Here is a 25,074-nt window from a genome sequence, read left to right on the forward strand (position 1 = left end):
AATTTATTACAAAATGTTCAAATATATAATGAATTCTAAACTTAATAAACAATTATAGAATAATAATAAACATTTTGGTTCTATGGTACTCTAATTTCTCATGCAATTACGCATGTTTCACTTGTTTAAGGATTAATATGGTGACGTTTCGTCAATGAATACATGAAATGTCTAATAGAAAATTAATGACTGTTGGAAATGATATAAGAAAAAGAAAATCAATTAACGACTGTTGAAACAATAATGATATAGCAAAACTTTTTTTTATCAGTTTTGCTTAATTATATTAAATTTACAAATTCAATCTTTTAAAATTTGTGGAACAATGGATGACTTTTCTTCCTGTTTTTCTGATTATTTTTTTTAGAACTGTTTGGGTCACATAACTCGTGATCACATAACTCGTGAGTCATTCTGACTCTCCATACAGGTTTGGGTCAGGTTGGATTTGAAAAAAATGTATCTTTTTATGTGGATCAGATTTCAACTCAGCTCATTTAAACCCGACTCATGCGGGTTGAACCTATGGTGGACCGGGTTGGTCCACCAACCTATCTATCTAATTTTATTTTATTAAAATTTAATTTTAATTTTATAAAAAGATATTTATTATTGTTTTCTTTTGCTTGAAAAAGTTATTTAAGTTTTCTATTTTCAAAATTAATTAAACATCCATGGGAGTGAAAATTGAGAGTGAAAATTGTTTAAATTTGAATCGTAGAAAATTAGTAATTTTTTTTATTTAAAAAAACTGTAATTAAGTGAACTAGTGAACCGATCCGTTTATCCACCAACCCGTAGTGGGTTGGAGCGGGTTCAAATTTTTTCGACTCGCTAATAAATGAACCGGATTCGAATTTTTCTGATTCACTAATAAATGAGTTGGGTTAGATTGACTCATTAAGTAACTAACCAATGGTGAGCCGGGTCAAATTAGACCAGATTATCCGTTTTGACAACTCTAATCTTTGTATCGATTAAGGCATGATTCTCATCCTATCATTCATATAGTTATCTTTATTTTTCAATTCATTTTCACCGACGTAATAAAAAGTCACTTCTAATTTCACATTAATCACACTATCATTTTATAATAATCAATAACTTGACATCTCTTATAAGATAGAGTCGTAAAATTAAATTACATATTCAATTAAAAAATTTAAGTACTCAACATAAAATTAAAAATAAAAAACTCAACTAAAATTATCCAAATTTATGATAAATTTAAAAAACAAAATTAAACTTTTTATATTATTAATAGTGTTTTAATCAAACGTTGTGAGTATATAAAATTACTCATCAGAGTTTGTTTGTGTGGATAAATATTTACCAGTTTACTCAATAAACTCACATACGTTATTGTAATTTTTACTATTATGCATTAAAACTAGTTACAATATACACACTCTTTCGTGTGTTGTGAAAACCAAATTCATCTAAATATTAAAGTCTCCCAAATGGTAATGTATCAATCCTATATTACCATAATAATCAAATTCATGTTAAATGAATCTGATCAGAATTAGTAAACTTATTTTATTGAAACTTTATAATTTTCATATCGTATTGAAAACTTAATTGTTTTATGTCGTTTCTTCATTATTACTATATAACAAATCATTTTTAAAAATGTGCTATAATAATTAACATTAAAACTTAAATAACATATTTTTATAATTTTTAACATTCTAAATACAGATAAAAGAAATCAAATATATATATATATATATATATATATATATATATATATATATATATATATATATATAAATACTTAATTGTTTTCTTGGTTTTCATATTTAAAGTTTTTGTCTTTTTAGTACTCGATTTTAAAAATACTTTTATTTAGTTCAATGTAATATAATTTAAATCATTCAATTTCTTTTCGTTAAATTGACATAAATAGAGTTATTAACTTTATAATAAGGTGGTTTTACTTTTTTTTTTTCTGTCGTCTATGCTCTTAGTGTCATCTTTTTTTCTCTCTTCTCTATTCCTCTCAACATTAAAAGTATAAGGAAATTCTCATTGGCCTAGCCATTCCCATCTTACCAAATATATTAACACTATAAAACCATCAATTAGTTATAATTTAAGCAATGATGTTTAGTTTTCTCTGCTGCAACCATTTGGAAAAAAGCAACTCAATTATGTTTAATCATCGGATTAATTGGTCAGAGGATGATCATTAATTATTCCCTTGATAGCTGCTTTATTATGACATAATGTTTATATCTATTTTTTTTGTAAATTTTATTGAAATCATTCTATAATGTTTTCATTTGATTTTTTTAAATTTTATTGAGATACATTATCTTTAAGGTTTATTTTGTAATATTTACACTAACAAAAAAATTTGATAAGACTCATAGAGAAAAATAATTTTTATTTTTATAACGAAAGATGTTATAAAATTCAAATGTTAATGTTATAAATTGATACATTAGCTTCTTAGTATTTTGGTTGAGTAAATTATTCGTTAGAGAATGAAAACTCCTATTTTCACCCCACAATTTACTTTGTTTTATGTTGAACTTTGATGATGTGCTAAAAGTATGGTTTCGATTTAATTAATGCTTTATTCTTTGATGGTTTTTATTTAGTATATGTACTATATAAGATATAAAGGATTGGACGATCGAAAGAGAGTAGAACAAGAAAAAATGACTGACTTTTTATCAATTCAACTGAAAGAGAGAATATGATCCAATTTTAATTAATTGATAAATGAATATGAAGCAAAGGTTAGGTTGAGTGAGTGAGTACCTAATGTCTTAGTTGGAATGAAGCACATGCACTCATATACCTAGTTTCATTTTCAAGTCATTCCTCATTATTATAAAGCACTAGTGAAGTTCTATCAATTATGTCCACCACAATTCACGCTCTTCAATTCTTTGCCTAACTAATTCCTCTTTTTTGTTGTACCATTGCCATAGTGGAGGGCTAACTATTTCATTTAGACTTCAAATCATTAAATTAGATTTTCAAACATTTCTAACACTAATATTATAGATTATTTCATTCTATGACAAAAATTAAAGAATACAAATATTGTTGTTTAAAATATAAAATAACATATATAATATTTTGTCGGTAATTTAATTTAAAAGCTTGACACGCAAAAGTAAAAATTGTAATTAAATTGGAAATATTTAAAATGTTTGCTTACAAATTGTTTTGAAATCCTAAATTTTGTTATACAACCTTGCTTATTTAAAATAATATGGTTCGATTACTTGTTAGGTCTTAATTTCAATATAATTACGTTGGTTTTGATTGTATGTTTAACTTAAGTATAAATCATGATTTTATGTGCATTAATTAGATCTTATTAAACACAATGTATCCAATTTAGTCATGAGATACAAGTTGTATATTTGAACAAATGCATAGGTTGGTTAATATATGTTTGGTTTAATATACACAAGTTTTTTTTGTAAGTTTTCGTTTAAATAAACACAAGCAAGTAAATTTAGTTAAATAAGTATTTTTTTTTTTGTTTACGTAGACAATAAGTATATTTAGTTTGATACATATAAGTCTTAAAACATTTTATAGTATATGTTAAAATTGAACATATACTTGTTTTATATTTGTAAGAAATGTTCGATTTTTTCATTCTTTAAAGAAGGTCTTTCAACTCCTTATCAACATCAAAGATCTCTTGAAGATTATGTTAAGAGTTGTTTCTTGTAAATAACTTTTTTGAAAAAGGTAACATGTTAGCATTACGAAGTCATGTAGTTGTGTGAGGTCTTAAGTTTTGCTAAGGTGGAAAAAATCCAACAACATAAGCCTATGAAGCTTTGTCATGCATCAAAAGTGTTGCTAAAGAAGTCTTACACATTCAATGTTAAGTCGAAAACATTAAATGTATCTTGAAGCCTTAAAATATACTTAGATACAAGAAGATGACGACTACAAAATGTGTAAAGACTCTTTTCTTCTCAAGTATATATATAGAAGATCCTTTTGAATAAGGAAGGTGACGACTAACGATCACCAAGAAAGTCTTGCTACAATAATGTGTACAAGATCTTAAGCTTCCAAGCCTTCTAGATGTAAGGATGAACATTTTTCATGTTTAAGAGCATATAAAAGAGTGAATCATATATTGCATTTATTTGTTGTAAGACGTAACCTCTTTCAGCGAGTAGCCCAATGATATTTTAGATCACTTCTCTTTGTAAAACTTTTGTTTTTAATCAAAGGTTGATGTTGTTCAAACAATACTATGTTTAGTCAAGAGTGGATGTGTTTCAAATATTACTCAATTTTAGCTAGGAGTGGTTATATTCCAAGCAATACTATATGTTTAATTATGAGTGGTTATAGTCCAAATATAATAATACTCAATTTTAGCCTAGAGTGAATGTGGTCCAAATGATACTTAGTTTTAACTACAAGTTATTCTGGTTCAAATAATATTTTGTTTTATTTAGGAGAAAATAAGGTCCAAATAATACTTATTTATAAGTAATATTCCAAGTAAAACTCAATCAGTTGATAAAGAGTTGGATGTAATCTTTATTAAGAAAGACACCAATGTTATATCCAAGTTAAATAGACCTTATCTTTGGTTTTGATTTCATGATTAAACAATTAAGTATAGAACATAATTTATAGTGTATTAGAGCATGTCAGACACAGAGGATTTTATTCAAGTGTTGTGCACATGATAAGGTTTTACTACTTAGTCAAATAAGTTATTGCTTGAACATAAGATAAGTATGCTACATTTGACTGACACAAGCCTAAGATATTTCACAGTACAAGTCAAATGCTAACAAAGGCTTACTTTCTGCTTGGAGGAAATATATGCTTCTTAAGTCGCTCAAAATGATATTATGATCCCTCGTCAACATCAAAGGTCTCTTGGTGCTTCGTGCAAATAGGTTATCTGAAAAAGGAAAATGTCAACATCGTTAAGTCAATTAGTTCTGCCAAGCCTCTTAGAAAAGAAATCACTTACCTTAGTTTGTGAAACTTTGCCACTCTAGTGGTGTTGCTGAAGTAGTTGTTCACATTGAATGCCTCGTCAAAAACATTTAATACATCTTCAAGCCTCAAATGGAATAAGAATTTGCTTCAATGTACAAGACTCTCACAACAATTAGAAAAGAAATTACAACAATTACATTCTTCAAGTGTCCATATAAATGCATGCTTCAAGAAGAAGGAGCAATCTAAAGAATATTTTGTTTTAGGTAGGATTAATTGTGATGCTAAAATGTTGTCAAATTTTTTCTGTCTAGAAGTTTTAGAAAAATATTATTTATGTTTACTAGAAAACTAGAAGGTAGTGGTTATCTTTATTATCGTCAAAAGATGTAATCTCTCTTTAGTGAACAAAATCTCTTATTTGTTGATTACATTTATTTTAGGTTTAAACCCTTTAGTCGTCCTTATTTTTGGGGCGCTTTCCCAATTTCATCCTCTTCTTATTAAAACTTCCAATTGGGTCCTCATAAAAGATAATTTCAATCAATTTAGTCCTTTCCGTTAAAAAAGGTTAACGCCGTGAAGTTTTTGTACAACAGGGTGGATGAGGTGGCAAGTTTTTGCCATATCACTTCTGCTACATCACAGTCATATTTTCCACGACAAAAACCTAATTTTTAGTGAAATCCTAGCCGCCGCCGTAAGCAAAACCCTAGCGTTGTCGCACCTCTGCGAAGCCTTCAGTCTCGCCGTCACCACCTTCGTTTCACTCTCACCTTCTTCAACTTCCAATTCCATCCACTTTTACATTCGCCTTCTCTCTATCATCTTCTACCATGGCCGCCACCGATGACTCCCTCCGCAAATCCCTTGCCGACAAGCACGCCGTCGTCGAGGCACAGGGCAACGCTGTCCACGCTCTCAAGGCAGCGAGTGCCCCCAAGACGGAAATCGACGCTACCATCGAAACCCTAAATGCGCTCAAGCTAGAGAAAACATCCATCGAGCGCTCCCTCATCGGTGGTTCCGACACCAACAAGGCATTCAAGCAGGCTGTGGTGAGCACCTTGGAGCGGCGTTTGTTCTACATCCCGTCGTTCATCCCTTAGTGGGGTTATTAGGATTTTGAGCAGATCTAGAAGTCTAGTTAAAGATTATTGAATTTTAGAAGCACAACGTCATTTTCATTTCTTTTCCTTGAAAAACAAAGGGCAATGCATTTTCTTTCTCTATGTTAAGAACAATGATTTAATTCTTTTTCCTTGCTTTGTTGGAGTTACGGTTTTCAATTTTAAAGAAGAGGAGCTGTTTACATTTTGGGATATGCTGGAAGTGGTGATTTTTAGTTTGCTTTGAATGAAGAGTTGCACGGTGAATTCATCTTGGTGGCGCGCTGTGACTTCCTGGAGAGAAGAGGCGCTGATTTCATATTTATGGAGGAGATTCATTTTTTTTTTTAATTTAGGAAGCACACAACTGATTTCTTTTGGTGAAGTATCTTATCTTTTCTTTTAGAATGAAGAAGCACCTTTAATTTTCTTTTAAAGAAGCACGCTGATTTCCGATCTCGCCGGTGATTACACTATCCTCATTGGAGATTGGTACAAGTTCAACCACACGGTAATATCACAAACAGGCATTTAGGTCCATTGTTCCCAACTCTTTCAAATCTTGAATAGTCCTAATGGAGTTTGTATCTTCTCTGCTAATGACTTCGCGCAAGCTTCCGATGTACTCTCTTCTTAGATGTTCACTCGAAATTGAATCCCAAATTCAATTTAATTTAACCCTAAATCCCTAAATCAGATTTCAGAATAACTTTATTTTAAATTTTAATTTTTGCCAAATGACACGTTTCATCACTTCCTTGCCACGTTTCAACACTACAAAGGCCACATTTACATAAATGAACACCTCATCCACTCTGTTGTACAAAAACTTCACTGCGTTAACTTTTTTTAACGGAAAGGGCTAAATTGATTGAAATTAGCTCTTATGAGGACCCAATTGGGAGTTTTAATAAGAAAGGGATGAAATTGGGAAAGCGTCCCAAAAATAGGACAACTAAATGGTTTAAACCTTTATTTTATAATCATTTGTCTTAGTTAAGAGTGACTCCAATATAAACAATACTTAATTTTAGTTAGGAACAATTGAAATAAAAAATAATACTCAATTTTAATCAAAAGTGATTACAAAGAATATTTAGATCTAAACCAAGAGTAACAATTCAAAAAATATCCTATTTTAGTCCACAATGAGTAGATTACAAAGAATATTTGAGTTTTTAGTTAGAAATGACTAAATGTCTAAAATTACTTGAATTTTAGTTAGAAATAACTATGTTCAAATAATACTCATGTTTTGTAAGATTAATTTGTATATTAAAACTTAAAACTTAACCGAATGATTAAGTTCGTGTTATTAAACGAACCATTATAAAAGCACTCATAATTCTTCTTCCCTTGATCTATTACATCACTTGCTATTTATTTTAATCTTTTAAAATAATTTACAAATTATAAAAACTATTTTAAAATAAAAATCAAATTGAGACTACGATTTGTATAATTTTGAAAATTTCAAAGTTGTACATTCTCAATCAGCGCTATATACATTGATTTAAAAAAAAAAACTATTTTTTTTATTCTTCTTAACGGATTACATATTGTCTCTCTGTTCATAAAAACTTTCTATAAACTTTCTATATTTTTTTTACAACTTTTTTAACAACGAAACATGTGTCATCATTTTATTGGTCTATTTGAATTTATATTTAAAAGTTATTTAAAACGGACCAATCACAAACTGTCACGGTGTCAAAAAGTTGTTAAAAAAATATTATTAAAAGAAGTTTTTCCTATTTTTAATGAACTCTGCAGTCTTGATAGTAATTACCTGTATATTACTTTCACAAAAGTTGCCTAAGAACTTACCTTTCCGGATAACATTCTCAAATGCTTTATTCAAATGTATTGAATATGAAAGAAAAACCTCTTAATTAAGAAAAATAGCTACATATTGAAAAAATATATATTTATTAGGAATAGACGTGAAAATAGTTTAAACTACTCCTTTGAAGTAAAATTCCAATCGATTATAATTTTAAATATGAAACTATTCTTTTTGCTAGTATTTGAAATATCAATTAAATAACACCAAATTTTTTCCTCTAAACAAATCCTGATAATCTTCATTAAATATCGTACGATTTTTTTAAAATATTTAAAAATGTTAATTAAACACCACTAGACTTTTTAGTTTAAAACTTTTAAAATTCCAATTGAACATAATTCTTGAAACTGTTATAAAAGTCAATTAGGTGAAAGATCATAACTTAGCGAAAAAAAAAAAAAAAGTCTTTTAGACCTAAAATACTAGAAAATACTAAAAATCATGTTAAAAAGAAACAATAAAAAAAAAACTAAATACATGGAACTAATAGGCATAAAGTGATTGATATAGACCTCCAAGACCAAAAAAGGTGAATCTATTTATCAACTGTTAAAAAACAATTCTAATCTGAATGGGTTTGGTGATAGAAATTCGAGTGTAATAATAGTAATTTAAATTCCGTTAAGTGTTTAAGGTTTTTTATTCTTCTTAACATCTATTATTTTATTAAGGCTGAATATAATTTACCAAATTGAACTTAAACTACAAGTGAACTTAAACTATAGTTAAATATATTATATTATATTTGAAAAAATTAAACTGTTTTTATTAAAAAATTATTTTATAATTTAGGTTGAAAGAATTTAACCGTAATAAATTTACGACAGTGAACTAGTTAACTATTTGAAATGTGTGTCTTCATCTTTTCTCCATCAGAATCTTTTTTTTCCATCACCATTGTTTCAAATTTTTATTATCAAGGTCCGTTGTCCTCTTCTTGTTGTCGCTCATCCCTCCTCTCATCTCCCTCGATTAGTCTTTTAGGGTTTTTTCATCAACTCTCTTTTTCTCCAGCATTAATGACTCCTCTAAGTCTTTCTCCGGTTAATAACAAATTCATAATCTTTATGTTTACTGATTTCTTTCTTCTTGTGTAATAACGTCCTCCCTTTTCTCAGATTCAAAATGGGTGTTCTCTCCGTTGCTCGACAAGCGCTCTCCATTCATGCTTCCACTTTTGATATCTTTTTCTCGTACATATGTTTGTTGATATGCCTATGAGAAAGTGATGTCGTGTTCTTATGGACTTTTCTGTTTTAGGTTTTGTTTGAATGTTTTCCTTGGTGTTGATATGTTGGGTTATTGGGCTCCCTTCCTATGTGGAGAATAGACCCAAATGTTGTGGTCCATTATGTCTCATTAGGTTAAAATGAGATGGGTCAGATTAGTAGAGCACAAGAGAGTCATTTGAAGAGAGACAAAAGCCAAGTGAGAGAAAAAGAAAGAGAGAAAGTCATTCCCGCATAACCCCAAACCTGCACTGGTGTTTTTGACGTTGTGAAGTCGTTCACCGTTGGATCGAGCTGATATTAGGACAGTAGGTTCCAGACATATGGTTCTTCATTCTGACCGTTCGGATCGTCAATCGGAGGTCTAGATTGGGAGAAATCAGTCCCGAACCAGCAGCCCTGTTATGGAGAATTTTCATCTTCTTTGTTCTCATTTGTAAGCATTTGTGCTTAGTTAATTTGGCTTATTGAAAATACCTTTTGGTATTATTATTGGAGACTCTTTTGTACCCTATTATTGATCATAGTGGATTTTTCTTTGGTTTGGACGACTCGTGGTTTTTACCCTTTCATTGAGGGGTTTTCCACGTTAAAAATTGTTGGTGTCTCTTTGTGCTTTGTATTCTATTTTTGTTCTATTTGTTTGGTGCTCCTCGCAGATTCTCGCAAGAAGGGGGATTCAATTTCCGCTGCATTATTACTCCATGATAAGTTGTTATTTGTTTTGGCCCTTTCTCCCATCAGAGTGGCATCAGAGCTCTTTGGTTAAGGGACGGTTTAATTTGCGTGAATGATGGAGGCACATACAAAATTGATTCCGTTGAATGGAGAAAATTATCACTTATGCAAAGGCAAGATGAAGGACTTGCTATTTGTGAAAAATTTGCATCTTCCTATTTTTGCTTCCAATAAGCTAGAATCCAAGTCAGATGAAGAATGAGATTTTGAACATCAACAGGTATGTGGATTTATCAGGCAGTTTGCTGATGACAATGTCTATAATTTTGTTGCTAATGAGACACATGCGAGAATCCTATGGGATAAGCTTGAGTCCTTGTATGCCTCTAAGTCAGGGACTAATAAATTGTACTTGCTGAAAAATTTTGTGGAGTTGAAATACAAGGAAGGAACTCCTGTTTCAAACCACTTGAGTGAATTTCAAGGACACTATGATCAATTAGCTGGAGTTTGTATAAAATTTGATGATGATCTATTGGGCTTATTCTTATTAAACTCTTTACCAGATTCGTGGGAGACATTTCGGGTTTCCATGATAAGTGCTACCCCTAATGGTGATATTTCTTTGCAAATGGCAAAGAGTGATGCTCTTAATGAGGAGATTAGAAGGAAGACACAGGGTACTTCATCTCATTCAGAAGTGTTTATTATAGAGAATAGAGGGAGAAGCCAAAAGAAAGAACAAAACAGTGGTAGAGATAAAAGCAGGAGCAAGTCCAAGTCTCGGTACAAGAATGTGGAGTGTCACTATTGTCACAAAACAGGGCATATAAAGAAGAACTGTTTTTTGTGGAAGAAAGAGAGCAAAGACAAAAAGGGTAAGTAGAGAGAAAAAGATAATGATGATGGTGATCGTGTTACTACTACTACAAGTGGTGACCTTGTTTGTCTTCGTGATTATGACACTATTAATCTTGTATCTGATGAGAGTATGTGGATAATTGATAGTGGTGCTACACTGCATGTTACATCTAGGAAGGAGTTCTTCACATCTTATACACCTGGTGATTTTAGAGTATTGAAGATGGGTAATGATGAGGTGTCTAAGGTTATTGGTGTTGGTGATGTTCACTTGCAAACCAACATGGGGATGCAGTTGCTGCTTAGAGGAGTTAAACATGCTCCAGATGTTCGCTTTAACTTGATTTCTGTGCAGGTACTTGATGATGGTGGATATGATAACCACTTTGGTTCTGGAAAGTGGAAGCTCACCAAAGGTAACTTGATTGTGGCTAAAGGGGAGAAAAACTCTAAGCTTTACTGGACAAAAGCTTTGGTTGCTAAAGACAGTGTGAATGCCGTGTATATGGAGTCATCTTTGTGGCACAGAAGGCTTGGGCACATAAGTGAAAATGGGCTTAATTGCTTAGCTAAAAAGGATGTTCTCTCAGGATTGAAGAATGTAGAGTTGGAGAAATGTTCTCACTGCATGGCTGGTAAACAAACCAGAGTATCCTTCAAGAAGCATCCTTCCTCCAAGAAGTCAGAGTTGCTTGAATTGGTGCATTCTGATGTTTGTGGCCCGTTGAAGGTAAAGTCTTTTAGTGGTGCACTTTACTATGTTACTTTTATTGATGATTGTTCCAGGAAGCTTTGGGTTTATGCACTACAGAGAAAGGACCAAGTGTTGGACAAGTTTAAAGAATTTCATGCTTTGGTTGAGAGGTAGTCAGGCAAGAAGCTGAAGCGCATTCGTACTGACAATGGTGGTGAGTATTGTGGACCATTTGATGTTTATTGTAGACAATATGGTATTGCACATAAGAAGACTCCTCCCAAAACTCCTCAGTTGAATGGTTTAACGGAGAGGATGAACATGACATTGATTGAAAGAGTTAGGTGTATGCTTTCTGAAGCAAAATTGCCTAAGCATTTCTGGGGTGAGGCATTGTTTACAGTAGTGCATGTTATTAATCTAAGTCCTGCAGTTGCTTTGAACTCTGAGGTGCCAGACAAGATTTGGTTTGGCAAGAATGTTACTTATGATCACTTGCGTGTCTTCGGTTGTAAAGCATTTGTTCATGTTCCGAAGGATGAAAGATCCAAATTGGATGTGAAGACAAGACAATGCATCTTCATTGGTTTTGGTCAGGATGAATTTGGCTACAAGTTGTATGACCCCGTTGAAAAGAAAGTTGTTAGAAGCCGTGATGTGCAATTCATGGAAGATCAAACTATTGAAGATATTGATAAGGTGGAGAAGTCTACTCCTAAGGAAGATAGTAATGTGACTGATGTTGATCCAATTCGGTTGTCTATTAATGATTTGGATATTGATGTTCATGATGATGAATAACATGGTGATATTGATAATCAGCATGTTGGAGATTGCTTGAATGTTCCTATTGATAATGTTGATGAATAGGAACATGATGTGTCACAAGATGAGAGTCTTGGTGATGTAACTGAGCTACCTGAAGTTCAACCCAGAAGATTTGACAGGCCAAAACAACCTTCTAAGAAGTACTCTACCGATGAGTATGTGATGTTGATTGATGAGGGAGAACCTAAATGTTATGAGGAGGCCGTTAAAAGTGAAGAAAAGAAAAAGTGGTTGGATGCAATGCAAGATGAGATGAAATCTCTGCATGATAATTACACTTATGACTTGGTGAAGTTGCCTAAGGGTAAGAGAGTCTTAGAGAACAGGTGGATCCTCAAGGTGAAGCAAGAGAGCAATTCTACATCTACCAGATATAAAGCCATATTAGTGGTGAAAGGCTTTAGACAAAGAAAGGGTGTTGACTTCAATGAGATTTTCTCACCTGTGGTGAGGATGACATCTATTAGAACTGTGTTAAGTTTAGCTGCTACTCTAGATTTGGAGGTTGAGCAGATGGATGTGAAAACAACTTTCCTTCATGGTGATTTGGAGGAAGAGATTTACATGAAGCAACCAGATGGTTTTCTTGTTAAAGGCAAGGGAGACTATGTGTGTTGGCTACGAAAAAGCCTATATGGTTTAAAGCAGGCTCCGAGGCAGTGGTATAAGAAGTTTGAGTCTGTTATATGTGAGCAAGGCTACAAGAAGACTACTTCTGACCATTGTGTTTTTGTCAGAAAATTTTCTGAGAATGATTTCATTATATTATTGCTATATGTTGATGACATGCTTATTGTTGGAAAAGATGTTTCCAAAATTGACAAGTTGAAGAAGCAACTGGGCGAGTCATTTGCCATGAAAGACATGGGAGCTGCTAAGAAGATTCTTAGTATAAGTATCACTCGTGATAGAAAAGAGAAGAAACTTTGGCTATCACAGGAGCACTACATTTAGAAGGTGCTGCAAAGATTCCAAATGGAGAATGCTAAGGTTGTAAGTACTCCTCTTGCTAATCATTTTAAGTTGAGTGTTAAACATAGTCCTTCAAATGAAGTTGAGAAGATAGCTATGAGAAAAGTTCCTTATGCTTCTGCGGTGGGTAGTTTGATGTATGCAATGGTATGTACAAGGCCTGATATTGCACACGTTGTTGGTACAGTTAGCAGATTTCTATCAAATCCAGGTAGAGAGCATTGGAATGCTGTGAAATAGATTTTGAGGTATCTTCGTGGTACAAGTGGTTTGAGGTTTTGTTTTGGAGGTGATAAGCCTACTTTGGTGGGTTACTCAGATTCAGATATGGCTGGAGACATTGATTCCAGAAAGTCCACTTCAAGCTATTTGATTTAGTTTGCAGGGGGAGATTTGGCTTGGCAATCAAAGTTGCAAAAGTGTGTGGCGTTCTCTACTACTGAGGCAGAATTCATTGCACTTACTGAAGCATGCAAGGAGTTGTTATGGGTGAAGAAATTCTTGCAGGAGCTTGGTTTTGTGCAAGATAAATACTTGTTGTATTGTGACAGTCAAAGTGCTATTCATCTTGGTAAGAATCCAACTTTTCATTCTAAATCCAAACATATTGATGTGAGGTATCATTGGATACGTGATGTTTTGGATGTTAAGTTGTTGGAATTGGCTAAAGTTCATACATATGATAATGGTGTTGATATGATGACCAAGGCATTGCCAAGAGGAAAGTTTGAAGTTTGTTGTGAGATCGCCGGTTTGACAGATATCTCCACATAGTTGTGAGGGAGATATTTGTTGGGTTATTGGGCTCCTTCCTATGTGGAGAATAGGCCCAAATGTTGTGGTCCATTATGTCTAATTAAGTTAAAATGAGATGGGTCAGATTAGTAGAGCACAAGAGAGTCATTTGAAGAGAGACAAAAGCCAAGTGAGAGAAAAAGAAAGAGAGAAAGCCATTCCCGCATAACCCCAAACCTGCACTGGTGTTTTTGACTCTGTGAAGTCGTTCACCGTTGGATCAAGCTGATTTTTGGAGAGTAGGTTCCAGAAATATGGTTCTTCATTCTGACCGTTCGGATCGTCAATCGGAGGTCTAGATTGGGAGAAATCAGTCCCGCACCAGCATTCCTGTTTTGGAGAATTTTCATCTTCTTTGTTCTCATTTGTAAGCATTTGTGCTTAGTTAATTTGACTTATTGAAAATACCTTTTGGTATTATTATTGGATACTCTTTTGTAACCCTATTATTGATCATAGTGGATTTTTCTTTGGTATGGACGACTCATGGTTTTTATCCTTGCATTGAGGGGTTTTCAACGTTAAAAATTGTTGGTGTCTCTTTGTGCTTTGGATTCTATTTTTGTTCTATTTCTTTGGTGATCCTCGCAGATTTTCGCAAGAAGGGGGATTGAATTTCCGTTGCATTATTACTCCTTGATAAGTTGTTATTTGTTTTGGCCCTTTCCCGATCATGATATTGTCCTGATTTAAAATATAGTTCCTCTTTGTCAATCTAGAATATTGCAAAATTGCAACTGCTTTCTAGCCTACAGGTTTGGAATGTGGTGCTTATATTTTGATAAAGTTTGGTGTTTTAAGTAATATGAGGTTTGAGATTAAGTTTTGGAAATGGGAATCTTATGCTCTGTGTTTGCCTTGAACAACCAGAATTTAAAAGGAAGAAAAAAAGAATCTTGAATGCAAGTATATGACATTGTATTATTTAATGCTTGATTGATAACTGAGGTGCTGTTGGGTTAGTATATACCTGAACTAGGAACGTTGTGGTTTTCAAGATATATTTGATTTTTGTAGAGATCTAAAAATATTCGAGAAGATATATGCTAGATTAAAAAAGATTTGATAAATATTATCTTTTGATATTTATTGATATAGTTAAATAAGGTGATTATTATAACAATATCAAATAAAATATTTTAAGATACATTTTCCACAAACTATCTTTAATCATAAACATTTATCAATTATTAAATCTCCTTTTTGTAGAAAAAATAGAGAAAATCGCAAGATCCAATATTTGTTGTTTGTGCCCTCTTCTTGGCTTAGCCAAATTTCTTCATTTTTTCATGATATGCTTGGATTAACTTATTGTGGTCTTGATTATTTTTCATTCTTGGGTTTATCTTTAAGGTGTCATGAAACTTTAACCAATTTATTTTCACACTTCAATGAGCTCAACTTAGTTGCAACTGTACTAACACACATCAAAGTATCCAAAGAACATTTACGCAACTAAAAATATATTTTTAACATGTTTTTGTATCTGATGATAAATAAATCTAATTATAACAAATCCTAATTAAAATATTTTATGCACTCACCAACTGTCCTTTCCTCTTTTGAGGGGTTAGAAAGAGATGAATGTCTTGCCTGTAGGTGTGAGCATAATATCGACGAGAGTAGCATTTGACTTTTGGTCATAAGTTTTGAGAAGCAAGAGAGATAGGTCCAAAACTACGGTGAAGGTTGTCTCGAACGGCCTGTTGTGGTGAACAAGAGTGGTGTAGTAAAGCATGAAAGATGACATACATTTTTAAAGATAATAAGTATTAACATGAATTGCCTTTGTTTGAAAAACTTGTGCAAAGCTATTGAGGTATGACGTCAGGAATTATCTTGTCTTAGTCTCTGATTGTAATGGAAGAATTATTGTTTTGCATGATCTTATTTCTTTATGTTATTGTTGTTAGCTCAACACCACTGTTTGTGTTTGTTGCGATGATCGTATAACGTTTGTGTTATAGGAGAGCAATTAATGATACAAATGTTATGGATGTTATGTAGAAGTGATGAGGATGGGAAAGATTATTAAAAAAAGGGAAATCTTGGTTAATTTTGTAGTTAGTAAGATTTTATTTTTGTTGATGCTATGTAATGTTAATTATGAAATTGGACTAATGTGATACCTCATTCCTATATTATTTTATAATGTGTATTACAAGAATTAAGTCGACATATTAATGATTTTTAAAAAAATTTGGAATCACTACATTTTCGTGACACCTAAAGTTTGGGGTGTTACATCAAGACTTAAGATAATTTAAAAATTTCTTCTTCCTTCCACCCTTTGTGGTGCCTTTTAATGATAAAACCGTGACAGAACTCTAGTTTTCAAAGCAGACAATACCTTATATGTATAGTGATTGACCCTAATGATGTCAGTTGATGGACTTGGGATTGAAACATTGAAGCCCATCGTGGGATCGATAATGGAACCATCGTCCCCTTATGCACTCCATTGAAAATGACCAACTATTCCCCTTAGACCACAACTAGAGATATATTTCTATCATATTCAATAATTCCATATCACTTAGAAGTCGATGTCTAAGACAATTTAAATATTTTTTCCTCTTTTATCGGAGGAAACTTGAGATCAAGACAATATTTTAAAATCATTATTACACTCAGACTATTTTTTAGGTCTATAAATTATTACATGTTACTTGATCAACACACTTGAATCACTCTTCTTGTTCAATACCAAAATTGAGTAAGATATCATATATTAATAGAATTGAGTACGATATCATATGTTAACAGAACTGTAATGTGTATATTTCTATTTACTTTTACTAAACATAACTTAATTTTACTAATATTTTATAAAAAAGTATACTTTAGAAGAATTCAAACTAACCTTTCGTATAAGAGAAATTAAACTTAAATAAACAAGTAATATATATTTAATAAAAATATTTAATCTAGATTATACATAAAATTGATAAATAAAATTTTGATAAAATTGATTTATTTGCGTTTAGGAAGTTTTTAAACATACTTTAACTTATTTCAATAAGTAACTTATATCAACTTCTAATAAACTATTAAAAAAAACATGTTTTGCCACCCTATATCTTAAAATAATAATAATTTTTTATTTGTTTTAGTGTTACACTTTTTTGAATAATTTAATTCAGTATATAACGAATCATATTATTATTTATAATTTTACATCTGCCAACTACTTTTTCAATGATTTTTAAAATAATCTATCAACTTAAAATTTTCAGTTAACTTTCACCAAAACAGCCTTATTACATGTAAATAAATCACATTCAAAGTTTATTTCTTAGAATCAACTTCAAAACTATTTTCTCTCACAGGGACAATAGACACTTTTTTTCATGTTACCAAGAATAAAGGAAATCTATCTTTTACGAGGACTATAAAATCTAATTCAAACAAAATCAGAACATTTTTATAAAAGAAAATTTGTTTTCGGAAACCGAATTCATTAATTAAATTATAGTAATTTTAGAAACTAATTTAATATATATTTATTTACAATATTGACTACATTGGAACAAAAACAACCAGTCAAACCTTGACCACATAAAATCATCCAGCAATTGTGGAAGAGGTGAATAAATGTATTTTATAAGAAGCAAGCAAATCAATAAGAATCAGAAGGATAATTTTATAATTTTATGACTGTAAAAAAAAGAGAGGACAATTATGTCATTTCAATGTCGAAAATATAAATAACAGAAAAAAGAAAATGCAAAATGGCACATGAAGCGAATCAACCAACCCCAACAACGATTTATAAAAGCACGTTGGAAGAGAATCAGAGATCCCAGATTGGCACATTATTTAACGTTGCCACTCCCTTCTATTTCGGCCCCTCAAACCTTTTCAGACCAAAACCCAAAACAGGAAAAAACGAAACAACAACAACATCAACAAAAGCGAAAACGCTGTCTATCTCGTTTCATTCCTCCCAAATCGCAACTTCACCAGCATCAAGAGAAACTAAACCGACAATAAAATTTCCCGTTTTCCTACCCGACGTCGTTTTGGCATTCCCGTAGCGTCGCCAGCATGTCGTCCGGCGGCCCCACCACGACTTCCTCGAACACCAGCCCAAGGGTCGCCGCGGGGCCCACCACCACGCGCCGTCGCGTTCCCGACAACATGAACAACAACGCGGTCGACGCGGAGAAGCAGCTGCAGCACCAGCAGGTATCCTCCAGTTTCTCCGATTTCTCAGAGGTGGAGAACGACGAGAACTCCACCCACATCCACACGCACACGCACTCCCACGCGCACACGCACACGCACGCTCACCACCTCCACCTGCACCCGGTGATGCGTTACATACTTCTCCGCGCGCGTATTCTTCTGTGCGTGCCGGAATCTCTGTTTCTGCGCGTGGAACAGCTTGCTCTCTGGGTGGCGGGTTCGGTTCAGGGTCTCCGGTCGGGGAAACACGTCGGACGGAAGATCTTTGTGGCGCTGATCGGCTTGCTGATGATGTCGGTGTTCCTGAAAGTGTCTCTGCTCGGAACCGGCGGGGAAATTAACGGGAGTAGATTCAAGAGCATCGAAAACGGCCAACTCATTCTCCAGCGCTTCAAGGAGGATTGGGCTTACGCGCAACGGGTCGTCACCGAAACCCGAACTGAACCCTCCATGCCCAAACGGGTCCTCGAGAGACTCTCGGTAACTCTCTCTCTTTCTCTCTCTCTCTCTCTCTCTCTCTCTCTCTCTCTCTCTCTCCACAAAAGCGCTTTTCACTCTCTTCTTTCCTTCTCGTGATTGCTCTCAAAAATTCCGTTTTGGGAATCGTGGTTTTTTTTAACCCCTTTTGCCTTTTTTTTTCCCTGTGTGGAAAGCGTCCAGGGATAAATAAATATAGGTTTCATTGATGAATGCAACGTCCAAAAGGGTAAAACTTTTAAAACTTTTGTTTTTGTTTTGAATTTTTTTTCTGAATAAGAATGACAGAAAGGAAAAAAGGACATTAATTTGTAGTTTTTTTTTTTACATAATTTCTCTAAACTTTTATGTTTAATGTGATGAAGTATTTTTATTTCTGGAAACCCTTGATGAAAATGCTTTTCCCAGCATTTTCTCAATGCAACTTCTTTAAGATTTAAAGGTGTTCTAAATTTGCATAATAATTAACAAGTCCTTTATTTTAGTTTCTGTTCCTTAAGGTTAAATTTTGTTTTGATGTTAGAGTGCTTTATCGTTATTAAATGATTTACGTGTTTGATAAAAGTTGAAGTAAAGTAACCATTTTGCAAGAATTGAAATCAATAATTAGAGCATCAAAACATATTTATTTTATAGAAATTAGAGTATCAAATTAGAACCTGTTTTCAAACTTTTTAACTTAATGATTAATGAAAAACTTTTGGCTAATAACTTGTTTGCTAGCTTGTATAAACGAATTGAGTGCCAGAATGGGAGATTCGTGACTATTTGTTTCCGTTGTGTTGTGAGGTTGACATGTCTCCAGCGATTGAAGCTTGGACTTTTTTTTTGGCAAAAGTTTGACTTTTTTGCATATAATTGGTGCTAGTGGAGACACGTGTAACTGTGTTGAATACTGGGTACTGAGAAGGTGGCTCTGACCATGTAACACCAAAACATTAGTGATTGTTAAGCATTCTATGATATCTCACACGGTTTTGTTTGATTTTTCTTTTTCCTTGGTGCGTTCCATTCAATGATACATAGCTGGCTATGCTACATTGTCGGTGAATTTTCTTAAGTGATTAGTAATGTTAAATTGAGGATTACTTAACAATGTTTAGTTTTGTCGGGACTTGTTTTTGTCTGTCTTATAATGTTTTATTCATTTGTTGTTTTCTTTTTCAACAGACTCCAGATATATGGAAGAACCCAAACAGTCAGAACTATTACCAATGCGTTTCTCGACCCAAGAATGTATTAAGTATGTGTTGTATTGCAGTTGATTAGTCTCAAGCTTCTCTGTGCCTAAACAACTTTTGTCTCACTTCTAATTCCTTATTTTTTGTATTTTCTTTCAGGGCCAATGAAGACAAATGGATATCTTCTTGTTCATGCCAATGGTGGATTGAATCAAATGAGAACTGGGGTAAGATGATAAGGTTTAATACTATTTTTGTTCCCCATATTTTTCGTCCCAATATTCGTTGGAGTTACTCAATAGGATCTGTTATTGAGAAAAAAAATGGAGGTACCACATTGAATGATTTCCAACAAATATATGATTATGTGTATGAATTTCGTGTTTTTTGTATTTGCTAATTCTTAGAACCTTCATTGACTTGCAGATATGTGATATGGTTGCAGTGACAAAAATAATGAATGCCACACTCGTAATTCCCTCTCTTGACCATGATTCATTTTGGACTGATCCAAGGTAAAATTTCCCATGTAGTTTGAGAGGAACATTTAGTGTTATCTCCTGTTCTTACCCTTCTTTCCAAAGTATAATGTCCCTAATATATTTCAGTGACTTTAAAGATATATTTGACTGGAGGCACTTCATGAAAGTTTTGAAAGACGACATTGACATAGTTGAGTACTTGCCGGTCCAGTATGCATCCGTGAAACCTCTTGTGAAGGCACCTGTTTCCTGGTCTAAGGTTTGGAGCATTCACCAATTCTGTGACATCATAGAAAACAAAAACACTTCTGTTCTTTCCTAGTACAGTAGTGGCTCAGATGCTTTATTTTCAGGCTAGTTACTACAGAGGGGAGATTCTCCCATTGTTGAAGCGACATAAGATTGTGCAGTTCACTCACTCTGATTCCCGGCTCGCCAACAATGGCCTTGCTTCCTCCATTCAGAAGCTCAGGTGCCGTGCCAATTACCATGCTCTCAAGTACACTGCAGAAATTGAAGATCTTGGAAAGATTTTGGTGGATAGGCTAAGAAACAACAATGAACCATACATTGCTCTTCATTTAAGGTTTTTGTCCTTGTCTTGTGGACTTAACTTGCTTTGTGTGCTCAAAGACCAGAACACATGACAGTTTTTCATGTGTTGTTTTTTTCTTGTAGATATGAAAAGGACATGCTGGCCTTTACTGGGTGCAGTCACAATCTGACTGCTGAGGAGGCTGAGGAACTAAGGGTTATGAGGTATGATGTGAAGCATTGGAAGGAGAAAGAGATTGATAGCGAGGAAAAAAGATTGCAAGGGGGGTGCCCTATGTCACCAAGGGAAGCAGCTATTTTTCTGAGGGCAATGGGGTACCCTTCCACCACAACAATCTACATTGTTGCAGGACCCATTTATGGTGGCAATAGCATGGAAGCCTTTCAATCTGAGTTTCCTAATGTCTTCACTCATTCTACCCTTGCAACTGATGAGGAGCTAGAACCCTTCAAGCCATACCAAAACCGTCTTGCTGCTTTGGATTATATAGTGGCCCTAGAAAGTGATGTCTTCGTGTATACCTATGATGGAAACATGGCTAAGGCAGTACAAGGTCATAGGAGGTTTGAAGGGTTTCGGAAAACCATCAATCCTGACAGGTTAGTTCACAGAATATAAAAATCTAGTTTTTTAGTGTCATGTTAATGGAGAAAACAGAACATAAGAAGCTTTATTGTTTTTGTTTAGATAGAAAAACACAATAATAGAAAGAACCTACAAACAACAATAATTGTTTAACCTTTTTTTAACATAGATCAGTATTCCTCTGTCCTACATTTTGGAGATTATACATTTTAGTTTTTGTGTCTGTGTCGTGTTTAGTGTATGTGTCAATATCTGTGGTACATGTGTTGGCATTTTACATTCTAGTGATGTGTAATGTGTTTGTATTTTTTTCATTTTTCAGATTGAATTTTGTTAGGCTGATCGATCAGTTGGATGAGGGTAGCATATCTTGGGAAGCATTTTCTTCTGAGGTTAAGAAATTACATTCCAATAGGCTAGGTTCGCCTTATCTTAGACAGGTAGGAGAGTCACCAAGAACAGAGGAGAATTTTTTCGCCAATCCCTTTCCTGGTTGTGTGTGTAACAAGTCCGAGGAGCAAATTACAATGCATAAACTAGACCATAGGTTTGGTGTTGAAGCACGAAGATAGTGTCTTGGTGTTTTGTACATAAGATAAGGCTAAAAGAAACAGTGTGGTTTCATCATGCTGCATCATATGACATTGCCTTAAAAGTTAAAGGGAAGCTCATGAGATCTCTCTCTCTCTCTGGTGTGTGAATGTGCTTCCTTTGTCCTGCCATATTGATGAAGCTGCTGAAGAATCAAAATATACAGAGTTTCAGTTTAGGAATATACAAAAAGGGCAAGAATACAAGGTTGTTTTGTGTATAATGAAAAGGCATATATACTTTGGAACAAAATAGCAGAGGTTAGAACTATACTTACTGGTGGGGGATATTGAGATTATTGCCAATGGTACCCCTTTTGATGTGAGAGTTTAGTTGTTATACTGTTAAAAATCATTTGATTCATTGATTCTTTTTTGAAGAATTATTGCCAAATGGAGCATGTTTCCAATTTTGGATTGAACATTTGTTTTTGTTGATAATACATAGGAATCTAGCTTCATACCTTCACAAATAGATCTCTTGTTCATTCATGTTGTATCTGTCTGCCATCAATTGCAGAATAATGTAGAAATACTGTTAATTTAGTTAATCTTATTATTATTATTATTATTATTATTTATTTATTTTATTGTTGTTAATTTGGGAGAAAATTTAACTTATTTCTCCTAATTATACTTTAATTTCTAAGAAAAATGTTTTCCTTTTTTTTAATGTGATATACTTTCTGTCTTAATATAATGGTTAGACAAATTATGAAAACTGAAACTAAAATTTTTTAATTCTAAAATTAAAATATTTCTTGCAAGTAAAAAATTGGTATTTCATGTTATAAAATATTGGTGTTTGATGTTTACGTGTACAGAAATTGGTTATCAGACAATTGGTTAGTGACAATCATAATGTCACGTTCTAACCCAATGGATTCAGAAAAACATGTTACACCACAAAAAATATTCGTACCCTAGTTTTAAAATATACACTTGTCTCCTTCTAATAAAAAAAGTTTAGCTGTATTTTTTTATGATTTTTTTAATATTAATAATTACTATTACTTTTTGTTTATTGAAAATGCTTTATTTATTGTGTAATATCTGAGAGTAAATTAAAATTAAATATAAATATTATTATTATTATTATTTTTATTAGTTCAATTCTTGAATTTAAAACTATCAAAATTTTGTATAAAAGTTAATATGCGTCATTGCCAATAAGTGTTTATTTGTTTTTAAAATTGTGAGATGATATTAAAATCAACATAAAAATAAGGTTTAATAGGTTCGAAGGTCCCTATATTTGGAGGTTTGTTTCAATTGGGTTCTCCAATTTTTGAAGTGATCAATTAGGTCCCTAATTTTGTCAATTTGAATCAATAAAAGCCTTTCTGTTAAATGCAGTTAACGCCGTGAAGTTTTTGAACATGTGGCACGCTGACGCTTCCAGGTGGCATCGTTTCAAGTGCATAGGTGGATTATAAAAGTGTGAAATCCATTTTAATTTAGGGATTTCACCTTCAAATACATCCTTTTAATTTAGGGATTTCACCCTTTTGTAATCCACCTATGCACTTGAAACGGTGCCACCTGGAAGCGTCAGCGTGCCACATGTTCAAAAACTTCACGGCGTTAACTGCTTTAACAGAAAGGCTTTTATTGATTCAAATTGACAAAATTAGGGACCTAATTGATCACTTTCAAAATTGGAGGACCCAATTGAAACAAACCCCCAAATATAGGGACTTCCGAACCTATTAAACCTAAAAATAATGGAAGAAACGTATTATTAAGCTTAAGCTTTATTAGACAATTTATTAATATAAAATTAACATAATTAATAAACTTATAAATTATTTTTCTTAATGGTGTGTTGTGATTTAATGATAAACGACTTCAATATTTATATATATATATATATATATATATATATATATATATATATATATATATATATATATATATATATATATATATGGGGTTTGTTAACTACATATGTTTGTTTTTCAGTTGGTAGATTTGCCGGATTATTATAATAGACAAAAATATCTTCATATATTATGGATTCTAAGTTTTAAAATCAAAGATATTTAAATAATTTTTATTCTCAGAACTAAAAAAAATAAAAAAAATAAAACCCTCAAACCCTTACTCACCTTTCTCATTCCTCTCAATCTTTTCTCTTTCATCTCTCTCACTCCAACCTCTTCTCTATCATCTTATATTATATAAAACTAAATATTTGTAAATTATGTGAGAGTGGTTTAACTTATATTATACTATAAATTCAATAAATTTGGATATTATATTTGAAAATGAGTTTAAGTTAATTTTTCTTACAAAAAGTAACTTATAAATTAAAAAATTTTCCACTCATAAACTAAAAATTAATGTCATATATTATTGATGTAAGATTTTCTACTGATTTTATTACTTAAAAATGATGATAAACGATATACATATAATTTATATTAAAAATAAAAACAAAATGTTAAATTATTCACAACTTAAGTGAAATGGTAAGAATTTTGTTCAATAATTTATTATAGCAACACGTTTCTTCAATTAGAAGATTTTCTAATTAATTTTAAAGTAAGACAATCCATTTCCTAAAATTGGTTTATATTTAAGAATAAAAAAGTGAGATATTTTTATAAATAAGAAAAGATAGTATTTTTTTTTAAATGTTTGAAATAGTAATTTTAGAAAATGGGAAATAATCAATTTCCTTCTAAATATAGTGAAGCTTGAGTACTTGCAAGTAAAATAGAAAGAAATATATTCCTTTTTAAATGAGTCTCACCATTTGCTCTGTTCTCTTAATTTAATTAGTGAACTAAATTTGAGGCCATTCAAAAGGAAGCCACCAAATTGGGAGAGTGATGAAAATGTAAGTCAAATTTGAAGTTCCCTAATTTATTTTTCAACATTTCACTTTTTCTTTATTTAGTAGGCTATTTTTTAAATTAATATAATAATATTCTTTGTCCTATTTTTGTTTGTCAATGAAATTCCAATTGGTCAAAAGCTTAAATGGAAAGAAAAATCCAATTTCACTCTTTACCTATTGACCTTTAATTAATCATTTATGAAAGAAGAAAGGA

The 25,074-nt window shown here is 32.4% G+C and overlaps 1 protein-coding gene across 1 annotated transcript; it reads left to right on the forward strand.

Annotated features, from left to right (window-relative positions):
- The first annotated feature begins 17,595 nt into the window (after nt 1-17,595).
- Nucleotides 17,596-22,442, forward strand: LOC106753421 (uncharacterized protein At1g04910). Its single transcript, XM_014635230.2, has 8 exons — nt 17,596-18,627; nt 19,795-19,867; nt 19,965-20,032; nt 20,232-20,320; nt 20,414-20,546; nt 20,641-20,873; nt 20,966-21,442; nt 21,751-22,442. Exons 1-8 carry the CDS (start codon nt 18,007-18,009, stop codon nt 21,998-22,000), a joined length of 1,944 nt encoding a protein of 647 aa, XP_014490716.1. The 5' UTR covers nt 17,596-18,006; the 3' UTR covers nt 22,001-22,442.
- The last annotated feature ends 2,632 nt before the right edge of the window (nt 22,443-25,074 follow it).

The sequence above is a fragment of the Vigna radiata genome, unplaced genomic scaffold (genome assembly GCF_000741045.1).
Source record: "Vigna radiata var. radiata cultivar VC1973A unplaced genomic scaffold, Vradiata_ver6 scaffold_133, whole genome shotgun sequence".
Classification (NCBI taxonomy): Eukaryota; Viridiplantae; Streptophyta; class Magnoliopsida; order Fabales; family Fabaceae; genus Vigna; species Vigna radiata.

Bases quoted from the DNA above. Each gene is read 5' to 3' on its own strand.
- LOC106753421 (XM_014635230.2), top strand. From the start codon at position 18,007: ATGTCGTCCGGCGGCCCCACCACGACTTCCTCGAACACCAGCCCAAGG. The intron at 20,874-20,965 runs GTTTTTGTCCTT...TTTTTCTTGTAG, and splicing joins TACATTGCTCTTCATTTAAG to ATATGAAAAGGACATGCTGG. The intron at 21,443-21,750 runs GTTAGTTCACAG...TTCATTTTTCAG, and splicing joins AAAACCATCAATCCTGACAG to ATTGAATTTTGTTAGGCTGA.